Genomic DNA, 26,335 nt, shown 5'->3' on the forward strand with positions numbered 1-26,335 from the left:
ACAGACATTCTATAATTTGTTATCCACATCGAAACAAATTTGTTGGGAGATTTGAAGCCTTTCAGCAGCTAAAAGGAACAGCAACTCAGCAAAACTTATAAATTTGGGAAGTCCCTAAATTATTCTCAAAACTGTCTACAAAAGAAGCTTTACCCTTCTGACAAATGCAAAACAGAATTGCTGGGACTGAATGTCAGTACAGTAAACACAAAAATGAGGTAAGTATTTTCTAATTAACTATAATCTCTTTTGAGGGAAATGGGAAGTTTAGGAATGTGAAAACTAAATAAACTAACTACCACTCCCATCTGCACCAAATGTTATGTATCATATAACTAATTGGGGACACAACTAAATTATCAACACAATAATGAAGACTGCAAAAGAAGTGAAATTCCATGTAAAAGTTATTAAAAATTAAAAGATAAAATATGTATCTTGCAAATTATCTTGGGTCCATGCATGTAAGTATTATTGCAGCTGTATTTGGAATACTGGTACAATACAAGAAGCCAATATGGAATTAATATGAAAGCTCAAAATGCAAATAGGACAAGATATTAATGACTATCAATCATTTTAGAACTGTAAATAGCAGTTACAAAGGAGTTCAATATTATATGACTATTGTTTTAGAGATATTTATTTGTTAGGTTTTTAATGTTTTAATGCTGAAAGCTGCCCAGAGTTGTTTCATTGCAAATGGGTGGCAAATAAAAATAAATGAATGAATGAATGAATGAATGAATGAATGAATGAATGAATGAATAAATAAATAAATAAATAAATAAATAAATAAATAAATAGAGTGTTTAATTCTTGTCCTGCACTTGACCAGGGAAATCTTTCTCTCTCCTTCTTACCAAAGAGAAGATGAAAAGTCTACTCTCCATACCAATTAATTCTTTAGCTGATAAGGTTATTTTTATTTAATAGAATATTTAGTTTAGCCTTACAATTTTGTTATGAACACATTGACACTATAATCCATATCGAAGTGACTTCCTGTTGTTCAACTTTTTTACATAAAGGGTACTGTTACTATCTTCTGTAAGACTGGAATGGTTTCAGTATAGATGAAGAACTCTTGATGTAAAATATCCCTGACAGCTTGATCACACCCTTCCACTTAGTAATTTGTTATAAAGCATAGCTGTTGGGCTTTCACATGAGGTTCTATGGTAGACTAGAAGTAGCAAAGACAGCACTGTGAAAATGAACAGCAGCCATGGCTAAGGAAGTTTTTTTTCTGACTGGGAGATCGATCCACCTGCGTACTGAATTGCAATTTGTCAAATTGAAGAATGGAAGTCTAATGGTCTTCTCATGGGTAGAATGGCTGGGGGGGGGGAAATAGCACACACACACACACACATTGCACTTGCACACACAATGTGTAGCATTTTAAAGGACATTAAGTTCTACCAACGCCTTGATTTACAGTAGAAAAGAGGTCTTTGAAAACAGCTGGACAAAGAAAACATTCTCCACAATTGGTGGAGACAGCAGTCACGTCCATCCAGTAACCAACAGGGCTGAGTCTACAAGAATAAAAGCCATCCTCCTTGCTGCTCTTCCCCAACTTTAGACTTAGCCAGTTTTGGGCATGTAGGTGACTTCTCTCTCTTCAAAAATTCGTCTTTATTAATCGGACTTTTTAAGTTAAATTTAAACTTTACCCTCTGCCATCCTTAAGACCTTCTAGGCAGAGGGGAGCGATTTAAATCGTCTGGCGCTTTGCCCCACACCGCAGGACAACCGCGCGGCTGCTAAAAAAGCCTTTCTAAACCAGTGGTGGGTTTCAAAAGTTTTTGGAACCTCTTCTGTAAGTGTGGCCTGATTTCCGGGTCCACTGGTGGAACCTCTTCTAACTGGTTCGGTAGATTTGACGAACTGGTTCTACTGAATAGGTGTGAACTGGTTGGAACCCACCTCTGTTCCAAATGTTGGAGGCTTTTTTTTCTCTCGTAACAAGCTCCGGATGCTCCAAATCAGCAGTGGAGTGGTGCAGACGTTCCCTGAGGATTCCGGGTGGCTTGTGAGTACCCTGTTGGCATGCCCAAGGGTGGTAATCCTGCGGCCTCTGTCTGCTGTTCGCGCCAAAATAAACTCCCACACTTTTTTTCTCTTGCCGCGTTTCCGAAGTCCTCAGACCGGCTGGGAGCAGCCAGAAGTAGCTAGAAGACGACGGATGCCATTTTGAGGCAAGAGAAAAAAAAGTGTGGCAGTTTATTTTGGCACAAACAGCAGCGGGCACCATTTTGAAGCCAACGGTCAGTAACAGGGGCCCCTGTCAGCGTTAACCTTGAGGGTAGCTGTTTCCTTTGCCTTGATTATGGCTTCTAATGCAGGCCACCAGATAGCCCTGTGGCTGGTCCTTCCTCTGCTAAATCTTCCAAAAGAAGGGCAGTAACCACCGAAGCAGCCTCCAGCAAAGACTCATAAGCCAGCCAAAAAGTGGGTCAGTCCTGTTCTATACCTGCAGCTCACAGAACTTCTTCTGACAAGCAAGGTGGCAGATAGAGCCCTCATCCATTCCAGGTGATCCCTGTCACTCATGATAGCTCTCCTCCTGTGGGTCTTTCTTCTGATTCCGAGGTTTCTCTTTCTGAACCTGGTTCTCCTTCTCAGATACGAGATGGTACAGGGATTTTTGATCCCCCTCAAAGTGAGGATGACTCCTTAGAGGATGCCGGCCCTTCTCCTGTGGCAGATCAGGCCTCCTCTTCCCCGGGGTTCTTGGGGTTTGAACCAACCTCTGCTATTACCCCTGATGTAGCTGCCATTATCTCTTCAGCAATTGAAAAAGGTATAGCTACGAGCCTCAAACATAAGAGATCCTCTAGCCACAGTTCTAAATCTAGATCTGAGGGATCTAAATCCAGAGTAAAAAGAAACTCTTCTGATAAGGATACTGCTGAACATTCTGCTTCTCGGTCTTCCATGGCAGGGGATTAGGATGAGTAGCCTCCCAGTGACTCTGACCTCTCTGAGGACGAGGATCCGGGCCCCGACCAACCAGCCTTTGTGGGGTTTTTTAAACCTGCTCTTTTCCAATCCTTGTTGTTTAAGGCAAAGAAGATTGCTGGCTTTAAGCCTACCCCGGCTCCTAAGCCTGCGGCCTCAGAAACAGGGGATTTGAGGATCCTCTTTTCCTAGAACCCACCTTTGAGAAGGAGGTGGTTCCTTCTCCTAGAATTTTTATGAACGTGGTGCAAAGGCAATGGGCCTCTCCTGGCACCGGTCCTCTTCCTAATTCTCTAGATAAGCGCCTGTATAATATAGGCCCTGCCTTAGTTAAGGCTCTCGACCTTCCAGCCATAGACCTTCCTGTGGTGGCTCTGGCTTCTCCTGCCACTGCTCCAGAGGATTCTCTTAAGCCTGAAGACAAACGTTTGGAATAAATGCTTGTCAAGGGTCACCAGGCCTCTGCCTGGGCTATTAAGGCTTCCACTCCTTCCTCATTTTTTAGCGGATCTGCTCTCCTTTGGCTAAAACAACTTCAGAGCAGGATTCCAAATAGAGACACTAGGGCCCACTGTGCAGGGAAAAGTGTTCCTCTCAGCAGATTGATGGAACAGCCTGCAGGAGCTGACCAAGACAATCCGGCGACATCACAGAGCCCAACTTCTCCAAGTTGTCTCATCTCTTGGGGAAAATGATGTCCTGCTTTTCCATTGTGCCATGGGCACGCCTCCACAGCCGTTGCCTGCAGTGGTACCTGTTACTGTACCAGAAGAACCTCAGCTGCTCCCTGCAATAGGTTTGCACCCACACACACACACATGAAAAAGTCCCTGGGGTGATGGCTGTCATCGGCATTGACTCAAGGGACTCTCTTTCGAGAGCTGGTTCGTCTAACTCTCACCACAGATGTGAGCCTGATGGGGTGGGGGGCCCACCTTCTGTCAGGGATGACTCAGGGACTGTGGTCACAAGCCGATTGTGCCAACACCATCAATTGGCTGGAACTCGGGGCCATCCATCTAACCCTTCGGCGGTTCCAAAACATGGTGCGCAACACCCATGTCCTAGTCCTCACGGACAACACCACTACAAAGGCTGAAAGTCACATTATATTATAATCTAAAAGAAAATTTTGATAAAATTATATACTATTGCTATATGACTTTCAGAAAAATTATCTGAAATACAAAAAGGTACTTCAAATTTATGTTGGTAATATGACTAGCATGAAGAGACATTTTTATCATGCATGGTGGACATAAAAAATTTGGATTCAAATACATATACTGAAACAAACATTTTTAAAGTTTAAAGTGAAACTACAACTTTTTTATTGGGATTCACAAGCATGAAACTAGAAAAAAAAGTCATGGAAGATTATTTTATATATAACCACTATTGTGAGAGAAGTATATGCACAAAAATGGAAAAATTCTGAAATATCAGAGGGATGATTAGTGAAAATGATGGAACAAGCAGTGGCAGCAAAAGTAGCTTGTTTGTTTAGACAAAGATCAACTACTTTTATTGGAATAAAGGAAAGAAAAGAAACTTTAACAAACAGACTATGTATTTGACTATTAGAAAGGGTAGATATATGAAAATAAAAATACTTTGATGTAACGTTAGAGAAAATAAAGTGTAAAATATTTATAACTGGTGTTAAGGAGATTGGAATCCACTCCTTTATTATTTTGTTTTCTATTTCCTTTTTATTTTTTTTCCTTATTTCATTTTCACTTTTCTATTAACTTTTCTGTTTTTCTTGTTTAACTTAAAATTTGCATTATTTTACTCTACACTTCATCCACACATAAACACACACAAGCTGTCTTTAATCTATGCATCTAGGAAAAAGGAACATTTGCTGAACAGAGAACAAAGTTAAAGAAATCTTATTTCATTCTCTTTAACATTTATTTTTTTAAAAATCAGAACATTGTTAAATTTTCAATTCTAAAATAAAGTTAATTTTAAACCAAGAGGTACAATGAAATACAGTGATTTCAACTAAATAGACATTATATACATTACCAACCTTGACAATTTTGTTTACTTTTGCTAAAGGTGTGGGAGGTGGAGGAGTCTCTGGGCTAGGATCATCTTCTTCAGGAGCTAGGTCTGGGTTAAGTGAAAATATACTCTCCAAGTCAATCTTTTAAAAGAGAAAATAGTTTAAAATAAATACATTGAAGTATTTATTTGCCTTTTCTCAACAAATTATATAATATTGCCACCAAAATTAAAGGTTCAATCACGAAGCATAAAGGTCTTCTTTTTTTCTAAAAACAGCAGAACCTAATAAATTAGGCCAAAATGAATTACTGACATTTTCTACTGACATAGAAAAGGAAGTGCTTCTTTTGCTCAATTCTGAGCAAAATTCAATTCTGAAATTTTAGGGATTACAGCTGACTTCTGCCACATTCCTGATCAGCAGAGTCTCATCAGAGATATATCACTGTTTGATATAAGTCTAACTCCTCTATTTCCTTTTGATTTAGTTGATATATTGCCTTTCTACTCATACAAGTGACTATTTATCTTGATAATACAGGGGACAATATTTCTTTCCAACTGTGTTCCAGGTCCTTTTCCTTGAATAAAGGAAACTACATTTCAGATAATTAAAAAGATACAAGGAAGCATGCTAATAAGTGGTAAGTGGTCCTTGATGTACAGTGACCATTCAAAGTTACAATGGCATTGAAAAGACTGACTTATGACCGTTTTTAAAACCTATGACCATTGCAACATTTCCATGGTCACATGATCAAAATTCAGGCATTTGGCAACTGACTCATATTTATGATTGTTGCAATGTCCTAGGGTCATGTGATCATCTTTTGCAACTTTCTGACAAAGTAAAAGCCAAGTTACTTAGCAACAGAAATACAGGACTGACTACTTGTATAGGGTCACGCTATTTCTTGCAAATTCAACTGGCGATGAAATTTTAATTATTTCTTCCATTAAGACTGATTTTTAAAAAAACATACAAAATACCATTGAACCACATTCTTACAGTTTTTATTGAATGCAATTCATATTTAATATTTCTACAAATTGATACTCTATTTGTCTTTGAAGAATTTCATTTTTCATAACATTTAGATGGTTAAAAAAGCCATACCTCTTTTCCTTTAGTATCACCATTTTCAATCCATTCTACAGTAACACTTTCATTATCCTCATTTAGAGATGTTACCATAGCTTCATGTATTCGACCTGGAAGGGAAGGATATTAAGCTTTAAAATGTGATCAAAAGATCCTTAAAAAGAGTCACAACGTATTGCAACATGTTGGCTCTTAATACCCAGGGTATTTACAAACGATAAACGGTTGGGAAAGTTTCATATACCTATTCCTTCTTTAACCAACTGAAAAAACCAAGCTGCCCTCTATTTGCCATTATGCTCTATCTAGGAGACTTTTTCTCCCTAAGCTGATAGTAGAAACTAACGTATCATTATACAGCATAAAAACCATTCTCCTAAGTCCTTCTCCTTCTATATATTTTATCTGAAAATATTTTCTTTTGAATCCTTGGTGCTTTCTGAGTTTGGCTGTTCGCAGGCAGACATTTCATTACTACCGTAACATCTTCAGTGTTAATGAATGTGGGGTTTGCACCTTTTTTACATACAGTTGCTTGCCCTGCCAATGATGGTGGGTATAGTTTTCTCCTTGGTAGTTCCTTGACTAGGGTAGTTTTCTGTTTGAATAGTTTGTATGCTTTTCAGGCTGTAGGCTGCTAGAAACCATATGTTCTGGACTTTCTGTTTTTCTTTTTAGCTTTTTATAGTCCTCATTGAATAGTGTATAAATGTGTTTCTCTTTATCTGTCTATGGGTAGCTGATTTGTCTAGGGTGTTCACCGTTTCCTCGTTGAAATTATGTATGTCTATCCACAGGGTGTGAGATTAAAGAATTTTCATCATGTCTTATGACTACTAGTTGATGTTCATCAATGAGCTCTACTAGGGAGAACACTTCCAGTGAGCAGATGAACTGACACCCCACATTTTGTGGAAAACATTGCAGTCAAAGGCAGCTGGATGTAGAATCCAAATAATTATCTCTGAATTAAAGGGTGATTTTGAGATCACCCTTGTGTATTCCGATCAATTGGGAGTTTTTTGTGAACTCAATAGCAGAAACTGATATTTTTGCAGTCACTTGTGATCACTTGGGAGTCGTGGGTTTTATCATACTGAGCCATTAATGTGGCCATTTTAAAATTCAACGAAGTCCCATCTTTATAATCACCTTGGGTTTTATTTTATGACTTCTTCAAGATTTAAAAGCCTTCAAAATTGCTAGTTATGCATTTGCTGAGTGAGTCCCTCTTTAATCCGCTTAAAAAGAAAGAAAAATATGTGTCTCCAGCTTGGTAAGCTTTTATTTCTTGTATTATACAGTAAAAGGATGACTATAGTGTTGTTTCTGGAAAGTTCTTAAAACATTAAGAATTTGGATGAAATTTATTTAAAGACATGGAAATTAAGAAAAACTATCCTCTCCTATAGAAAAGAATTTGTGTTTATAAACTACTGATAAGAAGGCTTTGAAGGTTGATCACTGGATGATGACTATGTTAAGACCTTTTAGGCTCAAGGTCTTCTAGACCAGTGGTAGTCAACCTGGTCCCTACCGCCCACTAGTGGGCGTTCCAGCTTTCATGGTGGGCAGTAGGGGTTTGCTGTAACTCTGCTTTATAAATTTTATAAAGTAAAGTTACTTCCCTACTTTATAAATCACCATTACTGTGGAACTGGTGGGCAGTTAGAAAATTTTACTACTAACAGAGATACAAAAGTGGGTGGTAGGTATAAAAAGGTTGACTACCCCTGTTCTAGACTCAAGAACTGTGTGATCTACTTAACCCAATATTGCAAACAAAACTACTGAAGAGAATCAAGTTTCTTTTAATCAAATTGAAAAGGATATCATGGAAGATTCCAAAATTATAACCTAAAAGAAGGAAATTATTGGATTTACAAATACAGCTTGTGTACTATTTAACAATCAAGAGAGATACACATACAAATAAGGTAACAAAAGAGCAATGTAGAGTACTTATTTTAAATCAGAATATGAGAGATTTAACATTTTAAAGACTTCTGGGAGGAAAAGGGGGGGAAGCAAAATTGGTTTGTTTGATTATAGTTAAATAATAATGTAAAATCTCCATTCCCACTCCACTCCAGGGGAAGGATAGTGTAACATCTTCATTCCCTCCAGATCAGCAGAGACTCGGGAGGCAGAGAATAGATGGGGGCACGGCCAGTCAGTGGTATTTACCGGTTCTCTGAACTACTCAAAATTTCCGCTACTGATTCTCCAGAACTGGTCAGAACCTGCTGAATACTACCTCTGCTCCTGATATATAAATAAGAACTTATCTTTGATAATGCTTAATGGTTTTGAATTTCTATAACGTTTAATTCTTAATTAAGATCAGATTTTCATTATTAAAGAGAGGTATTTGGATTTGATGTTAAACAGAAAATGGGACTATATATTTATGTTAGGTATTTTTGATAACTTTTATTGGATTTCTGTTGATTAATAAAGTGAGTTACAGATTTAGATAGTTTATAAAAATGGGTGAGGTATATAATGAAGATGTATTTGGTTGCTGGTGGTTATCAGCATTTTTGTGCGTTTGGGGTCATGGTTTCAGTTCACATTGTTTCAGTTATTCCTTGAGGCTATATATGGTGCACTGGCATTTGTTAATGGCTAAGCCATGATATTAGATAATTAGCCTTCATACGTGAACATCAAGTGCCTGTCAATAATATAAATGAAAAGAGAATAATACTGTTTAATTGTCAAGGAATCATAGCTTGAGGTTTTTCATAATTAACACAAATTGCAGCTATCTTCAGGAACGGGCATTTTTGAAGTCACAAACTAAACATTGGCTAAGTATATCATTTCCTTGTCCTTACATTATTTTTTGTGGTTACAATCTATAAGAATATCTTTGCAAATCACCGAATAAAGCTTATAAACTATTCTTCATATATTGCGCTAAGTATAAGAGAGAATAAGGTTGAACATGCTTCAAAAAATTCAAAAAAGGTACTTCAGAATGAATGGAAAAATGAGCACAACACCTCTTTTAAAGCATCCAAAATTTTATTTTCAGAAATAGCAGCTTTGGGAGTCAACTGATTAGCAGACAGATCTTTTTTCTGAGTCACATGAATGCTTTAAAATTGCTGCTGTCTTAAAGAGATGCTATGTACAGACATTCAGAAACACTTCTGAATTATTTTCAAACAATCCTAATACTAACACTTGGAAAAAATATGGGAAAATTACAATTTCTACCACCATTCAATTTACAAAAACTTGCTTGCCTGCTTCTTGAAAGACAAGGATTGCTTGCCATGAGTAATTAATAATGAACATTTACAGATCTATTAAAGTACATAAAAGAATCTGATATTTAAAAATAAAAGTATTTTTCTTTAAAAACTACTAAAAAAGTAGAAATGTCATGAAATGTTCCAAATACGGTATATATACACATACCATATTTGGAACATTTGGTCAAACAGTAAAATTGGTTCTCCAATGATTTTACCAACTGCAGATTTTTTTTTCATGAACATAATTACATTATTTTAGCCCATGGAATCGCTAACAAGAAGCACTCAATATTTACCTCTATAGCAGGGGTATCAAACTCGCAGCGTCACATTGTTCTTACATGATGTATCACTACTTTTCCTCCCTTCGTTAAACTGGGGGTCAGCGTTGCCAGCCAGTGATGCATCCAGCCACGGGTTTAACACCCCTGCTCTATAGGATTTACACTCACCAAAAGAAAACACTATTAAGAACCATGATTCCTCAAGAAAAAAAACCCTCTCTAGTGTTCGTATTTTCTTTCATTTCAGATAACAATAAATCATACCTAATCATTTTCTAAATGACACAATACGTAAAGCCAAAGCAAGTTCTGCTGCTTTCTCATTTATCAGATAAACAGCTGTTTTTCTTTTGGGAATTTTTTCTCCTTTGTACATGTTTACAGATTCATCTGGAGAAGTGTAAGGAAGTCAGGCTCATTTCCTTGTTTGAATCCATTTCTTTGTTTCTCTGATAACAAACTCATTCAAAATAACTGCTGAAGACAAAACATATTTTTCTTCTTAGTGAATGAACTTAATTCAGTTGCTAGATAAAGTCTAGCCAGAGATTTAAGTTATCTCCTGCCAATAACATAACTACAGAAGCAAGAAGACTATGTTAAAACTGGGTGAAGTGACCTACTCTGAGATTCAAAGCATATCTATAAGAAAAGAAAAATATTAATAAAATCATAATTATTGTTATATGAGCCTTGATGGCACAGTGATTAGAATGCAGTGCTGCAGGCCACTTCTGCTGACTGCCAGCTGCCTGCAATTTGGCAGTTCAAATCTCACCAGGCTTAAGGTTGACTCAGCCTTCCAAGGTGGATAAAATGAGGACCCAGACTGGGAGGGGAGGAGCCGAAATCATGATGACACGACGTGCGATCTCAATGCTCTGAGATCGCAGTCGACACTTTTGCCTCTGGGTGGTCCAAACGGACCTAAACCGTCCCGTAGACACGGTGAACAGGAAGAATACATCTTGCTGATCACAGGGACATCGCAAAGTCTGTTTGATCCAAGAGAAGTTCTTCAAGCCGGTGACAAAAAATCCAGCCAAATGGCTGATGAGCTCGAGGCGGCTCCAAAATAGAAGGATATGGAAAGAGAAAGTGTTTTCAGCTGGTGAGGAATTTTTACTGTTTTAAAAGTGACTGCCTATAAAAAAAACCTTAAAATTAATTTAAATTGGAGAACCGAAGAAATAAGTGGCGGAATTAAATTTGGACTGGTTTTGAACAGTGGGTTATCTTAATTTTTAAATGCTATATTTACGGATGGAATTTATGCAAGCCTTTTAAAATGAACGGATTAAGTTTCATTATTCTATTTTTTTTCTTTGACTATTCTCTGTAATCTATGGGCTAAAACTATCCTCTTTCATTACTGTAGGTGTTTTTCTAACTCATTTAAGAATCGGACTTTTTTTTAAACTTGAAATACAAAAAGATACAAAAAGAAACAAAGAAATGGTAACATTGTAACGTAATGCTGCTACTCGGAAGCTAGAGATTTATGTATTGGAAACGAAATACTTTTTTCACTGATTACCCTGGCTTGGCACTTCAAGGACTCACAGCTTGTTTACAGAGAGTGATAAGAAGAAGAAAAGCACATAGATGTTCCTTTGAAGTAGATTTTTAACCAGAGAAAGGTGAAATGTTATTGTGATGCTTAATTCTGCTAAAACCTTCTAAGCTAGAGTAGCAGTATTTGTTAGCTGGAAATCATGGCGCAATTTCAACACCAGAAAGAAGTTTTAAATCTGCAAAAGATATTCTCAGAAATACAGAAATTATCAAATACAAGTGAGAGGAGAGAGAAGAAGTTGGATTACTTAGTACATCTAACGGTAAAATATGACGGAGAAGTTGAAGATGTTCATCAAATGGAAAAAGTGGCGGTTAAAATCCAAAAAATCGAAGAGGAAAATGAATATAAAGAAATTAAAATTGCTGATATTTATGGTGATTGGTTTGTTCCTGAAAACGGAAAGAGTGGAATACAAAAGAGGAATTAAATGGAGGGGAAACCTACCCCAGATGGGAAGATACAGAAGAAGAAAAAATAAAAGAATTTATAGATTTAAAGAGAGAAATCTTATTAGCAATAGTTTTGATAATACCACCGACAATCAAAGATAAGCTGATTAAGGAAACAGAAGAAGGGCATCGAAATTACATAAGAGATCTTATAAGCAAAGAGTTGCTAAGAGGAATCCATACAAAGCTGATTAAGGAGATGATTAGAGGATTGACGCCACAAATGGCAGAAGATATGACCCTGTTTTGTTATTGGAAGGATATATGTTGATAAGATGGAAGAGTATAATTTAAAACTAGCTAAACTTAGCGAAATTTAGTGATAATAGATATAGTTAAATAAATAATTGATAATGATAATAATGTATACATAAAGCCAAAGAAAGCTCTGCTGCTGGACCCTTTTGGATTATATATAAAGATTAATAACAACAATAAAAAAGAATTAAGTTAGATTCAGTTAAGTCTTGATTACTAGGGGGGAAATGATATGATGTATGACATAGTTAAATAAAGGAGGGATAATGATAATAACATATGTATGTATGTATGTACGTATGGGTACAATATAAGGAAATGAGATGTAAATTGTAAACAGTGATTTGGAAAGAAGGATAGAAAACTTTGTTATTAAATATTATGGATGTTTAGCTAGAATAGTACATAAGAATTTAGTATCATTGGAGGATTTTAGAAATAGTAAATGAAATGCCAGTATGTGGTTATGTATTAAATCTTGGTATATTTTTTGATGAAAGATGTTTAAACAACTATAGTCAAATGAAAATGGAGGTATGACGACGGTAACATGTATAAATATCTGAGTTAAAATACTTGAGTTAATATGAATTATGCTTGATGACACTTTCTATGGTATGTAAAAAAGGAAGATTTTATGTGTTGTGTTTGTTTTGAAAATAAAAAATAAAAAAAACTTTATAAAAAAAATGAGGAACCAGATTGTTGGGGCAATATGTTGACTTTGTAAAACTGCTTAGAGTGGACTGTAAAGCACTATAAAGCAATATGTCTAAGTGCTATTGCTATTTTAGAATAACTGGCATTTTCTCCATAAGAATTAAAAAGTATATTCTGTTGTCAGGAAAGCTACCTATCTGATCTCGATGATCCTCAACTCCTGAGCCACAGCCCACCTCTAGGCATTGAGCCATATGGAACCGGGCCACGAAAGTAGTGGGAGAGTGTGTGCGCATCCCCACTTGTGCAAAGATCAAGGTGAGCACAAAGCCAAAAAGGTTGGGGAACTCTACTGTAATACAATATTATACATATTAAGAAAATAACTGGTCATAAAAGACACTAAATTAAAAAATAATGATTTTCTGTCAGGATGGTTTATGGCAACAGCCTATATCATACATTAGGAATCTCCTCTCCCAATATTGACAATGTTTTTTGAGTTTAAAATTATCAGTTTAAAAAATGGAGACATTAGATGAGAGAGGAACACCAATATTTTTGGCCCACAACAATCTACACAGTATATAGAACTGAAAGAGATTCCATCACTTTTTGGGGGGTACATTTATTGTTTATACAGAGCAATTCAATGGAATTTATCACAAATGCAGACATTAATATTTCTATATGGAAATGAATCTCATAAACATGATATTTAAGATAACTGAAGCAAGTAGACAGAAGAATTTTTAAGAAATTATCAAACTAGGAAGTAACTTTTCATTGAGACTATCTCTGTGATATGTGATGTCTATGTGATAAAAGGAAAAAACTCCTGATCTTGATTCCTGATAACAACATGGATAGACCCATTTAGATCTCTTAGCATCAATACGGAAGTGCCACTACCTTCTTTATAGGATCAGGTTTTTTTCCGTCTTCACAATCTACTCCATGGATTTCTTTATAATCCCTGTAAAGGATGAAGTTGGCAAGAGTGCAACCAATTTTCAGGCCAGTCAGAATAATTATGGAAACACTGAACAGATGCCTCCAACCCTTAAGTCTGGGAAAAAAGTAACCACAAGTTTGACAACTCAAAACTTCAGCAAGAAAGAAACTGGAACAGATATACTGGGATGTGTGTGTGTGTGTGTGTGTGTGTGTGTGTGTGTGTGTACAGTGGAGGGGGGAGTACCCCCACAGAAAATAAAATAAGAAAACCAACTATCCAACACTAAGATCTCATAAAACCCTAGCCTATATTCTTTCTCTTAAATGCATATTTTTTTTCAAAAGAGAAAAATACAACCTATTAAATAGATATAAATTTATACAATTTCATATTAAGATTCAACTTTTGAAAAACAAACTGTGATGATCTTTTCTGTTCATGCTTCTAATTCATTATACATTGATAAAACAACTTTTAGAGCCCAAGACACAAATATTTTTCCATGAATACACAATCATACATCTTGTAACCTCAATTCTCTATCCAGTTACTGCTCACAACTGAATTGTGATCAAAAATATTCAGCAGCAAAAAAGTCCTAAAATGAGACTTACATTCATGCACCATAAAAAAATTAAGCCAAGACCAACCAATCCTTGTTTCTGTTAAAGATACCATTAATATATTATTACATGAAATAATAAAAACAGCAATAATTTATACTAATACTTTATATAAATATGGTTTCAAATGGATTAACATCTTCTGATAAATATCTTCTTCACCATCTTTTATTAGACATATATCACTCAACATAGTCATGAGGTTAAAAAAAATTCAGTTGTTCTACAAGGGTCAAAAATGATGAGAAAACCCTAGAAAAAAATGTTACAGAAAAAACACAACTTTTTTCTCTTATGAGACAGAAAGAACAGCAGGTGTGTAGTGCCTCAATAGGTTCATGCATTAAAGATAGAGCAGCTTAGTTCTTTTATGTCATGCAAAAACAGAAAATAAAAATTAAGAAAATGGATTTCAAATTATAAACAGCAGTATTGTATTTCAGTAAGTGTACAACTACTTAAACAATGGCATCCATACTTTCTTCATAAATGAACTACATCAATTCCTGGGAGGAAATAGCAAGTAGGAAACCCACCACTGCCAGTGCTATACCATATTCTTATAAATGAGCAAGGGTGTGAAACTCGTGGCCTGTCGGTTAGATTAATCACGTGCTGCCCACAGCCACCCCGTTTAGCGAAGGGAAAAAAGTCACGATATGTCATGTGACAATGTTTGATACCCCTGACCTAGAGGAATGAAAAGTTGATTACTTTTGCAGCATTAAATTTGGAAGTTATGGCTTGTTGACAATGTATAAAAGAAAGCCCTGATGTATTAGTGGACCATCAACGGGTTGCCAATATAAGCATGTTGCATATTAAGCAAATCACTGCACCAAGATCAAAGGAAGTAATAAATACCACTATACTTTGTACAGGTTAGACCTACCTTAGCAACATTAAGATGTAAGATTTCAACTCCCAGAATTTTACAGCTAGTATGCTTTATGTTTGAAGAATTGAGCAAATAAGACATCAAAAAGTGTTGACTAAAATAGTACATACTAAAAAGTATTTTGACCGAATATTTTAAATTACTTTGAGACCTTTTTTAAAACAGGGTTTATGCAAAATTTTAAATATATAAATGGACATGGAAAAGCTAGAAATGTTTGTAAGAGAGGTGCTGGGTGGCTACATGCCTAACCTGTCGAGAGAAGACTAGGGAACAGTACAGTAGCTGTCTACAAATATCTAAAAGGCTGTCACAAAAAACAGGGTGAAGACTCAGCTGTCTATTGAAGGTGAGTGTAGGACTAGAACTAAGAAATTGAAATTAAAATAAAGAATTCAGGCTAAATACTAGGGAGGAATTTCTTAATGGCAATAGCTGTTAAATAGTGCAACAATCAGCTCAGAAAGCTTAATTGACTAACCTTCACTGGAAATTTTCAGTTGAAGGCTGGATAACTCTTTGTGGAGAGTGATTTGGCTGATGACTTATACCATGTGAATTGGAAAAGATCTTATAAGATTCTAGTTAGTGTGTTTGTATATGAACAACAATTTACAGGTCACAGAGAGCTGTATATATGGTGTTGATTAAGTAAGTATGCTAGTCACTAAATCATTTCTGAAAAAATATGAGTCTTGAACATCTAGCAAGCCTATTTGAGTTTTCTTCCAATAATGGGGTTTCTAATGACTTTCACACATTCAAAAGCTTTTATCTAAGGAATATCTCTTACAATATGGTCAATTCTACATTTAACTCCAAGCCTGGACTTCTTGTTATTCTAGTCACATCTTTATAAGAAATATGGCATTTTTTTTCCTTTTGGCAAGCCTAAGCCTTTTGTAGTAATAATGAATGAAATATTCCCCAAAGAACTTTTTCAAAAATGAATGCTGAAGCTGTTGCAATAGTGCCTATGAAAAGGCTTAAAGATCAAACTATCTATAGGCATTAATGTTTAAACAGAATGCTCACCACTGTTTCTAAGCTAAATATTGAAATGATTCTAGGGCATGACAATTTCCAAAAATGCCATAGTTGGAATGTTACAAAAATAATACCATATATTACACTCAGGTTTTGCAATTTCATACTGCATTTGCTGAGAGGGTTTATTATTCCTGAACTTTTTACTTCCTATGCCGAAAACTTTTAATACATGCTCTGTGGGAATGAAGGAATAGAGAAAATGCTAGGGATCTGGAGAGTCCACAAATCATAGTAGAAAATGATGTAACGAATTGCTTCTGTTCTCCAAAATGTCACTGTCAGATAATAAAGGGGCTGTTTTGAACTATACCTGATGGTCCAAAGACAGCTAATCCAATCCCAAATGAAAATCCATAGCAAGCAATGGAGTACAGGAATCACCAGAATCTGGCAAAGAGGAACCTGTGGAAAGCAACCTAAATTTTGAGGAAATAAATTATGGTGAAAATCTGCCAGTAATTTGAATAACAATACTAACGTGTGCCTGGCTTATCTTACTTCAACCTTTTCTCTCAGTAATATATTCTAGTTTACAACATTTTCTAATCAATTTTCATCTTAATGGATGAAAATGTGATCGGCCATCAATTATACCTACTCCTACATCTGGTTACATCATTCCATAGGCTGTTATTTTAGCAATTATTAAGTTAAGGCACCTAAACAAGAAAATCAGGTTTAATTATTTTTGATTTTCCTATAACTGTAACTGAACAATCCAGCAAATGGAAGTAACTATTAAAAGAATCTCATAAACATATTTTCTCCTAGGGAAGGAGTCCACAAACTGCGGCCTGCTGAAGCCATTAATCCGGCCTGTGCGGGATGAGGCTGCCCCGCCCATATTGCCCTGCCCACTCATCAGCCGCCACCCTTCAGCTGAGCGCAGTTCTCACCTTAGCGAACCCTGCGGGCTGGAGCTGGAAGGTAAGGCTGTTTTTGCCTGGTAGAGTGGTTCTGGGGGCCAGAGAGGCCAAAAACAGGAGGTGCAGAGGCCTCCATGCATCCCATTTTTGCCCGGCAGAGTGCTTCTGGGAGCCAGGGAGGCCAAAAATGGGATGCGCGGAGGCCTCGGAGCATCCCATTTTTGCCCACCAGAATGCTTCTGGGGACAAGGGAGGCCAAAACGCAATGCGAAGATACTCCAGACAGAGAAAATGGCACCCCTCGCCTCCACTTCTTAGCTCGGGCTTCCTATGCCCATCCACCCCGAGGCAAAAATGGGCAAAATGGACAGCTAAATTTGCCACACCCACCCAGTCACATGATCACCTAGCCATGCCCACCCAGTCACATGATCACCTAGCCATCCCCACAGAGCCAGCCTAGCCCCCAAAACAATCTGAGGGATTGTGAATTGTCCCCCTATTTAAAAAATTTGAGGACCCCTGTCCTAGGGCAATGAATGGGAGCTGGAAGCCATCATACAAATACTGGTAAGAGAAGTAGAAACACTTATAAATTCCGGGTATTAGGATTCTAGGACCATCTATCCAATTATGGACACTATGTTTTAATGATTCAGACACTATTAGAGAAGAGCAAGAATAATGTTGAATAAGGAAACTGGAAATAAGACCTATGAGAAATAGAATGATCTTTGTATGTTTAGCCTCCCCCCCCCCCCAAAATCAGTTTTTAAATACCCCAAATCATGCCACAAAGAAAATCAAGACCTATTTTGTCTCATTCCAGAAGGCAGGGCAATCAATTGAGGTTAAGGACCACAGATTCTGAGAGTAAGTTTTATCTGTCTGTCTGTCTGTCTGTGCACGCACACACACACACACACACACACACACACACACATTCTAGCAATCAGCAGCTGACTGGCCTACATGACCTTGATAGCTTAATAAACTTTTCTGCCATTTTGTATTGACAGGTACAGGTAGTCCTTGACTACAATTGAGTCCAACATTTCTGCTGCTAAGTGAAACATTTGTTAAGTGAATTTTGACCCATTTTATTACCTTTCTTGCTACAATTGTTAAGTGAATCACTGCAGTTGATAAGTTAGTAACACAATTGCTAACTGAGACTGGCTTCCCTATTGACTTTGCTTGTCAGAAGTTCACAAAAGTTGATCACATGACCACCGGACAATGCAGCCATAATAAATATGAGTTGATTGCCAAGCATCTGAATTTTGATCACGTGACCATGGGGATGCTGCAATAGTCATGTGAAAAATGGTCAAGTTACTTTTTTCACTGCCATTGTAACTTTGAATGGCCACTAAATGAACTGTTGTAAATCAAGGGATTACTTGTACATTACATTTCACCTCAGAGATACAACCATAGACTAAATAATTTACTAAATATCAAAGATTAATTTTTCTGAAGGGAACTGGATGAAAAAATGAGAAACCTGCACTCTAGAAAGAAAAACATGCAAAGAAAGTAGTTTGTATTTACCAGTAGAAATACAATGCTTGAAGAGGTTTCTATCCATTAAGGTGAGAATCCTTATTTGGTTCACATCTTTGTTAATCTAATTTTCACTTCTTACTAAAATGTGTAATGAAATACCATTATTCTTTAGAATGCATATTTCTTCTATTTTTACATTCAAAACTTGGGTGGAAAATATATGAATATATTTGAAACATTTTGAGGGTATAAATATGTTTCTTCGACTCAGGTAAGGCTGTGCAAATGAAGTGTAACTGAGTCATAAGAGCCAACTGCTTTGAGGGCCTTCCCAGTTCACATGTACATGCACAGAAAGCAATCAATTGGGTTTGGTACTGCAATGAATCAGCAAACACATAGCTTTGCTAAAATTCAGTAAAATTGTTGCTACAAAGCACTCCTTAGAATGATCTTAGCAGCCTTATTACTTACAATTTTATATAGAAATGCATTCAATCTTAATAGCTTTAATAGGTTGAGTTTCAGCATAATTTTGAATCTATTTACATCTAGAACTTCTACTGAAATTAACAGAGCTTAAACCCAAATGTCACTAGGGAAGAAAAGCTATAATTCTGGTCCTGAGCTCATGTATCTGCATTGGCTCTTCAGTAGAGGGCCAAGGATACAGTATTCAGTAGAATAACAGTAGCACTGAATGTGGTCCCAGTAACTAGAATATTTTAAAAATGGAAAAAAGATTAGACCAAAAGCCTATCCAATCAGATATTCTGTGCAAAAAGATTTAGATATTTTACGATAGTGGCTTTCTCCCCTATCCTCCTCATATTGTAGATGAACTGTTACCATAATTCCTTTTTAAACAGGAAAAACTACTTCAAGAAAAGGATCAAAGTCAGAGAATTAGGAAGGGAAATGAGTATTTAATCTTTTCTCTGCCTGTCATGTCTTTGCTATAAATAACCTTAAATTACCTGAATTCTAAATGGAAGCAATAGTACACATGGAATACTCAAGTAGACAGTGAGGTTGATTACATTTCAGGAGAAAGACCAATAACATTCTTGTACTATGGCAGAGTCTATGGCAGGGTCGGCAACCAATGGCTCTGGAGCTACATATGGCTCTGGAGCCACATGTGGCTCTTTCATCCTTCTGCTCCACAATTGATAGAGCTTTCGATTATGACAATTAGCAGAAAAAGGACAGTCAGCTCCAGAATTGAATGGGGTGCTTCCAGTTAGAGTTAGAACCTTTGTGGTGCTTTGCGTGTTTAAGGTTGCCAACCCCTGATCTATGGAAATGCAAACCATTGACAGACTGGTTAGATCCATGAGTACATGAAATGAGTTATAGTTTATCATGCCTTCCAAGTATTATAAATATCTAGTTGCTTTCTCAGAATCTCATCATTCTTTTATATTTGATGGGTGGCACTTTCATGTGGCACTGAACTATCAAGTGTGTAGTACCAAAACTTAATATCTTATTGGCAAGTATCTTTTTAATTATTTAGACCTTCAGACATGTTCCAAAAATGGTTTAAACATAAATTTCTTATATAAATTGTAACTCTGTACCTTCAAACTATTTTTCAAGGTACCTGAGGGTAGAACAAGAAGCAATGGGTGGAAACTAATCAAGGAGAGAAGCAACTTAGAACTGAGGAGAAATTTCCTGACAGTTAGAACAATTAATCAGTGGAACAGCTTGCCTCCAGAAGTTGTGAATGACCAACACTGGAAGTCTTTAAGATGATGTTGGATAGGCATTTGTCTGAAACGATATAGGATTTCCTGCCTAGGCAGGGGGTTGAACTAGAAGACCTCCAAGGTCCCTTCCAACTCTGCTATTGTATTGTATTGTATTGTATTGTATTGTATTGTATTGTATTTTGCTGCATTACAAACTTTAGCCAATTTATATCTGGAAGTATCTTAACTCAATGCAATAAGTTAAACAAGCTTAAACAATAAAAACTATTATTCAATTCTTTACCAATCTTTAATCAACATTTATACAGGTAGTCCTCACTTATCAACCACAAGACAAAATGGCAATTCAGGTGCCAAATGGTATGGTAGTTAAGACTGATACCATGTGAAGTCAATTCAAGGGGTCAGTTCCAGGTGTGGTCATTAAATGAATCATTGCAAGTTGCTAAGTGTAACATTACAACTGTAAGGAGCACCTTCCTTTAAACTTCCCGTTGATTTTGCTTGCCAAACATCAGCTGAGAATGTCACAACGGAAATCATGTAGCCATGGGATACTGTGACTGTCATAAATGTGAACTAGCTGCCAAGGGCCCAAATCACAGTCATGTGAGCACAGGGATGAGACAGCCACAACTTCAAACATCAGGCTTGTTTTTCAGTGGCAATGTATATTACCTTCAAATAATCCCTGAATAAGTAGACAGCAAGTGAGGACTACCAGTAATCTGTCATTATGTTAGTGATTTTTTTTTAAATAACACGTGTATGCTGTTTCTTATTATAAAATTATATCAAAGTTCGGAATCTCACCAGCATATATATTCTGTTGTTTCTTAATCCCCTAAATGACTTAAGTCATAGTGAGTCATAGTTATATTAGCAATGCATCCACTGCTTGGCTGATAGTTGGTTCATCTATGTTTTCTTTGCAATAGGAAGGAAGTGGTTTGCTTCTACATTCTTTCAGAATGCTTTTTCAACTTTCCCGATTAAAGTTAAATATTATTTCTTCCAATTCCTGCTTCATTACAGAATTAGAAGAAATAAAATCTACCAAAAGTTATATTTGTAAGCTAACATTTACACTTTTTTCCAAACAGCAGGCAACAAGTCAACTACTTTGAAAAAAAACTTCAAAAAATTGGTTAGAGATGGATGACAATGGCCCTCCACAACACCAACATCGAAATCTAAGATTCCTTACAAAAATAAAACAATTTATTTGAAACTATTTGATAGTGTAGATCCGGGATGGAGAACCTATGGCACGTGTGCCACAAATGGCATGAGCCATTTGTCAGGGCACGCGAGGCGTTGCCCTGTCAGCTGGCCAGCGCGCAGTTGAGTTCAGCCTTTTTTAAAGCCATTTTTCACTCTCCCCAGGCTCCAGAGGATTTATAGGAGGCTGGGGAAGGCGAAAACAGCCTCCCCCCGCCCCAGGCCCTCCAGAGGCTTCAGGAGCTTCCCTGAAACCTCCGGAGCACCAAAAAACAGCCCTACGGGCGACTTCTGGTTTGTCCATTGGGTCGTTTTTCATTCTCCAGAACCTTCAGGGAAGCCTCTGGAAGGCCCCTGAAGGTTCTGGAGGGCTTAAACCACCCCTATGAGCAAACCGGAAGTCCATTCCTGAATTTCCGGTTTGCCCGTAGGGCCGGTTTTTTGCGCTCCGGAGGCTTCAGGGAAGCTTCCCCGCTTATGGCACGTGAGCCAAAAAAGGTTTGCCATCACTGGTATAGATATTAAACTATTTAAAGCCCATCAGGAACCTATATCCAAACAAAGATACTTAGGAATTTTCATTCATCCCATCACTTTTTATTGGTAGTGGTAAGCAACTCTATAATTCTATTTCTTATAATTAGTATGATACAAGTATCTTTTTAAAAGTTACAATGATCCCCAGACAGAAACAATTTGTTACAGACATATACTCATTTTTATCTTCTGTGGTAAAGAATGAACAAATTCCTTGAATTGCTTTGAAAATATAATAAAATCAAGAATTTTAACTCAATTCATTTAAGACTGCTTAACTATCGGTATAGGTTCCTCTGATAAACTCTAACAATATGAGTACCTGCAGTTAGAACTGCAGAATAAAAAGTGTAGGGAGTGCAAATCAAAATGCTGAAAGAGAAAGCACAATTATCAAAAGTGTTTATTTCTTAGTCCTATTATGAAAATCTCCAATTTCTAGACAGGTGAGGAGCTCCTGAATTTCACAAATATTAAGCAGCGTCGGATAGGTACCCTTCCAGAAGGAATTTAAATCTGACCTCATCCCAGCGTCATCAAAAATAACTAGGAGCATCCAATGGCATCTCACATTCATCATGGCTGAGCAAAGAGATTCATTTTGCATGCAACCCTCCGCACACTGTTATCCACACCAGGCAAGTGTAATCTCACCAAAGCTTCCCACGCCTACAAACTTCATCAGCAACGTTAAGAAAGCTTTTCACACACTGTTGCCACGAGACACAGGGCAGAAATGGGAAAAGAAAGAAAAAAAAAGGAAGAGGGAAAAAACCCGGGATCGACCCAAGAACTTCACCTTCCCGGGGGAGTAGTATGCAAGTATGCGGCTATCAGAACGAGAGAATTAGCAATCCCATTTTATTTAAGTTAAATGCTGCACGCTATATATGACATTGTTCCGAATAGTGGAATGTCACTCCACTTGCTTTTGCTTTTGAATTAGAAGGAAAGCTGACCGCACTCGGGCTTCAGAATACAGGTTTGCACCTCGGAGAAGCCGCACGTGAGACCTGCCTGCATTCTCCTTGGGTCTCCCGCACATGCTTCCCCATCGCCCGACGAAAATACTCCTGTTGCTACCCCCAAGTTTCCGCGCGCAGCTTTTCCAACCGGCCGGCCTCGGCCTCGCGGGCCACGCCCTTCCCGAGCCTCCCCATCCCCGGGGCGGCTTCCCCTACAACTCCGCACCCCCAAAACCCTCCCCGCGGCTCCGCGCCCTCCCTTCCCCACGGCACTGCAGCAACCTCCCTCTTTCTCTGCCGCCTTCAGCGGCGCGACCGCGCAGGTCTGCCACTCCGGGTGCCTCACCGCCCCATCCGCGCCGCAAGAGGCGACATAAAAATCTCCTTAACGACCGCGGGCCGACGCCACAGGCCCCAGCGCCGACGCCGCTCCTTCTCGGGGCCCGCGCCCACCTTCGGCCCCGGTTGAGGAGGGCGGGCCCCTCCACTCAAGCTCCCCCGCGGCATCGCTTCCACCCATTCATCGGTTTGCTGCCGTCCTCTGCCTCCCCTCCCCCTTCCCCGGCTCACCATCGCTGCGCTTGATCTCCACGTAGATCCCTATCTGGATCTTGCCGAAGTTGGCCGTTGCCATCGCGTCATCGAGTGAAAGGGAGGGGGAGACACCGAAGATGAGGCGGCGAAGCGGGGGACGCCCGGCTGAAGAAAAAGGAGAAGCGGGAGAGGCGGCGGCGGCGGCCACAGCAGTTTCTACGGGAAAAGGGGAGGGGGAAGGAAGGAGGAGGAGGAGAAAAAGGCGCCGGCCGGATACAACAGTCGCCGGGAGCCGCTGCCGCTGCGCACACAATGGAGGCGTCACGGCAGGATCGGTTGAAGGAGTGGGAGGAGCAGAGGCGGGCGGCGGGCTTTCAGAGTTTGGCGTGGGGCGCCGCGGAGGCCGCCGCCGTCCGCCCGCCGGCTTCCAGGCGCTTCCTCGGCGGCGCTTTCTGTGGTGGCTACGGCGCCGCCGCGCTGAGCGGGAGGGGGACGGGCTCTGCTCTCCGCCTCCTGAACTCCAGCCCCCGGCTTCGCTTCCTCGGCGGCAGCGTGCTGAGGTTTACGAGGGAGTCTATTCGACCAGGTGCATTTGGGGCCTTGGTCCTTCGAGCGGACTCCCGGGTGGCGGAGTTGAGGTTACTGTATTTCTCCCAGTTTTGCAGAGGAGGCCGCGAGAGTGAGGGGAGCCGGACGGGCAGAAGCCCGATCGGAAGGCGGGTTCAGTTCTCGTTCTGTCCGTTGTTACCTCGTGTGGGATTTTGATGCCTTGAATGAAAAAGAAGCCTCTTCATTGAGGCATTGTCACCCCAACTCTAACTTAGACTTACTTGTCATTCCTCCAAAGGGTCCTGTATCAAGTTGAATCTATCTACTATATTTAAGATGCTGCAACCTCACCCTACCTGCCCTCTTAATAGCATAAGCCTGTTACCTTCCCAGTAGTTACATCAGTTTGTTTTGAGGCTAGTTCTGGGTTGAACCTGATCTAGAACCGCTTCTATAACTGCTGTTACAACTTTTAAACTGTGTGCTTGTTATGTCTGATCCCTCACATTTTCTCAAGTCATTTTTATTGCCTCTAGCCATCAGAAGAATATAGTTGGTGTATTGAGTTAGCCCTAGGCTTTGTATGGAAAACTGAAATGTTTGTAGGTTTTTTTCCCCTTTTTCGTTAAAATTGTTTTTTTTTAAATAAAAAAAAATCTATGGGGGAATTGTCAGGGTATGCATCACAACATCCAGGAATGTGTATTCACTTCATCACTTTGGCTTCCTGTAAGGGTGCCCACAAATGAAAATGGCAACATTAGGACAAATTCCTAATGAATGTGGCTCTTTCTCAGAAAGGAAATAGGTGGATTGATTAAACCTCCCCCTCCCTTAATATGCTGTTTAGGTTTTGCAAAAGCCTAGAAGAATTATTTTAATCTGTGGTGTTGTGGAACCTTAATTTTGGAATTTAAGCCTAATACTGTATACATTCCAGTTCTGGGACTTTAAAAAAGTTGCTTATTATATTCACAACATAGTATAACATAGTAATTGAATATATGTATCACAGTTGAAAGTGCATAGCTGGATTGTAGCAACCAAACATGAAAACGATTTAGTTATATATTATAATTAAGCATATTTTTGAGTTCAAAATCAGGCAAAACAGCATAAAATGGAATAGGGAAAAAGCAAGTAAATTTAAAAAGTTTTGAGGGCTGAAATTCAAAATATGTTGCAACTGAATGCACAGTTAATACTCATTTCTTCAGTGGTGATTTATTTATTTTATTCTATTTATATAGCCCCTCTTATCTCAGCAACTCTGGCCAGCAAGCAGAATCAAAACATCAATATAAGAACAAACAACAATTTAAAAACACAGAAGCAAACAGTGGCAACTGATGATTAACTGTCAGCAGTAAGTGAACAGCACCTCACAGGCTCAATGACCTCCTGACCCTGATGCTTGAGGACAGCCAAGTCTTAAGAGCTTACTGAAAGGGCAGCAGGATTCTGGTTAAACTAATCTCAGGTGGAATAATGTGTTATAAGGCACTACAGCAGAGAAGGCATACTTCCTGGTTCACATGGATGACAATCTTTAATCAATGAGCTACACAGCAATTTTACTGCACCATCCAACCATTGTGCTGGTATAATTAGGGAGTCAGGCTTTGTATTGCCTCAACAATGTTGATTTGTAACATCACCTCCTTTTTAAGGATGTTTCAAACCATTCTTAGAATAAGAATACTTAGAATAACAGAGTTGGAAGGGATCTTGGAGATCTTCTAGTCCAACCCCTGCAACCGTTCTTCATATGTTTTAGTCTCCACTCTCCTAATCATCTTTGTTGCTCTTTCCTTTCTAGAGTCTCCACATCTTTTTTACATCGTGGCGACCAAAACTGGATGCAGTATTCCAAGTGTGGCCTTACCAAGGCATTATAAAGTGGTATTAAACACTTCACATGATCTTGATTCTACCCCTCTGTTTAGGCAGCCTAGAACTGTGTTGACTTTTTTGGCAGCTGCTGCACACTGCTGGCTCATATTTAAGTGATTGTCCACTAAGACTCCAAGATCCCTCTCACAGTAATCATTTGAGCAAGGTACTACATATACTGTACCTGTGCATTTTTTTTTTCTTGTCTAAGAACCTTACTACTATACTTGTTGAACCTTACTTTTTTCACCATTGAATTTTATTTTGTTAGATAGCACCCAATGCTGAAGTCTGTCAAGATCCTTCTGTATCTTAAGCCTATCTTCCGGAGTGTTGGCTATTTCTGGTAGCTTGGTGTCATCTGCAGATTTGATGGGTTCCCCATCTATCCTCTCATCCAAATCATTGATGAAGATGTTGAAGAGTACTGGGC

At 38.4% G+C, this 26,335-nt stretch overlaps 1 protein-coding gene and 1 long non-coding RNA gene across 4 annotated transcripts in view; one reads left to right on the top strand and one right to left on the bottom strand.

Annotated features, from left to right (window-relative positions):
• The window catches only part of KIF2A (kinesin family member 2A), a 56,050-nt gene extending 32,242 nt beyond the window's left edge, over nucleotides 1–23,808 (bottom strand). The window contains exons 1-3 of one of the 3 annotated variants that reach the window (XM_032213613.1): nucleotides 23,497–23,808; nucleotides 6,101–6,195; nucleotides 5,006–5,122 (exon numbers count right to left, since the gene is read on the bottom strand). In XM_032213613.1, the coding sequence (XP_032069504.1) occupies nucleotides 5,006–5,122; nucleotides 6,101–6,195; nucleotides 23,497–23,560 (276 nt within the window). In that variant the 5' untranslated portion in view covers nucleotides 23,561–23,808. The remainder of the gene's footprint in view (nucleotides 1–5,005; nucleotides 5,123–6,100; nucleotides 6,196–23,496) is intronic. The other 2 variants (XM_032213611.1, XM_032213612.1) reach the window with 2 other exon arrangements.
• A 140-nt stretch (nucleotides 23,809–23,948) lies between these two features.
• Nucleotides 23,949–25,858, top strand: LOC116506043. Its single transcript, XR_004255002.1, has 3 exons — nucleotides 23,949–24,046; nucleotides 25,260–25,375; nucleotides 25,829–25,858. It is a non-coding gene; the product is annotated as an uncharacterized LOC116506043 (long non-coding RNA).
• The last annotated feature ends 477 nt before the right edge of the window (nucleotides 25,859–26,335 follow it).

Source organism: Thamnophis elegans, chromosome 3 (genome assembly GCF_009769535.1).
Source record: "Thamnophis elegans isolate rThaEle1 chromosome 3, rThaEle1.pri, whole genome shotgun sequence".
Taxonomy (NCBI): domain Eukaryota; kingdom Metazoa; phylum Chordata; class Lepidosauria; order Squamata; family Colubridae; genus Thamnophis; species Thamnophis elegans.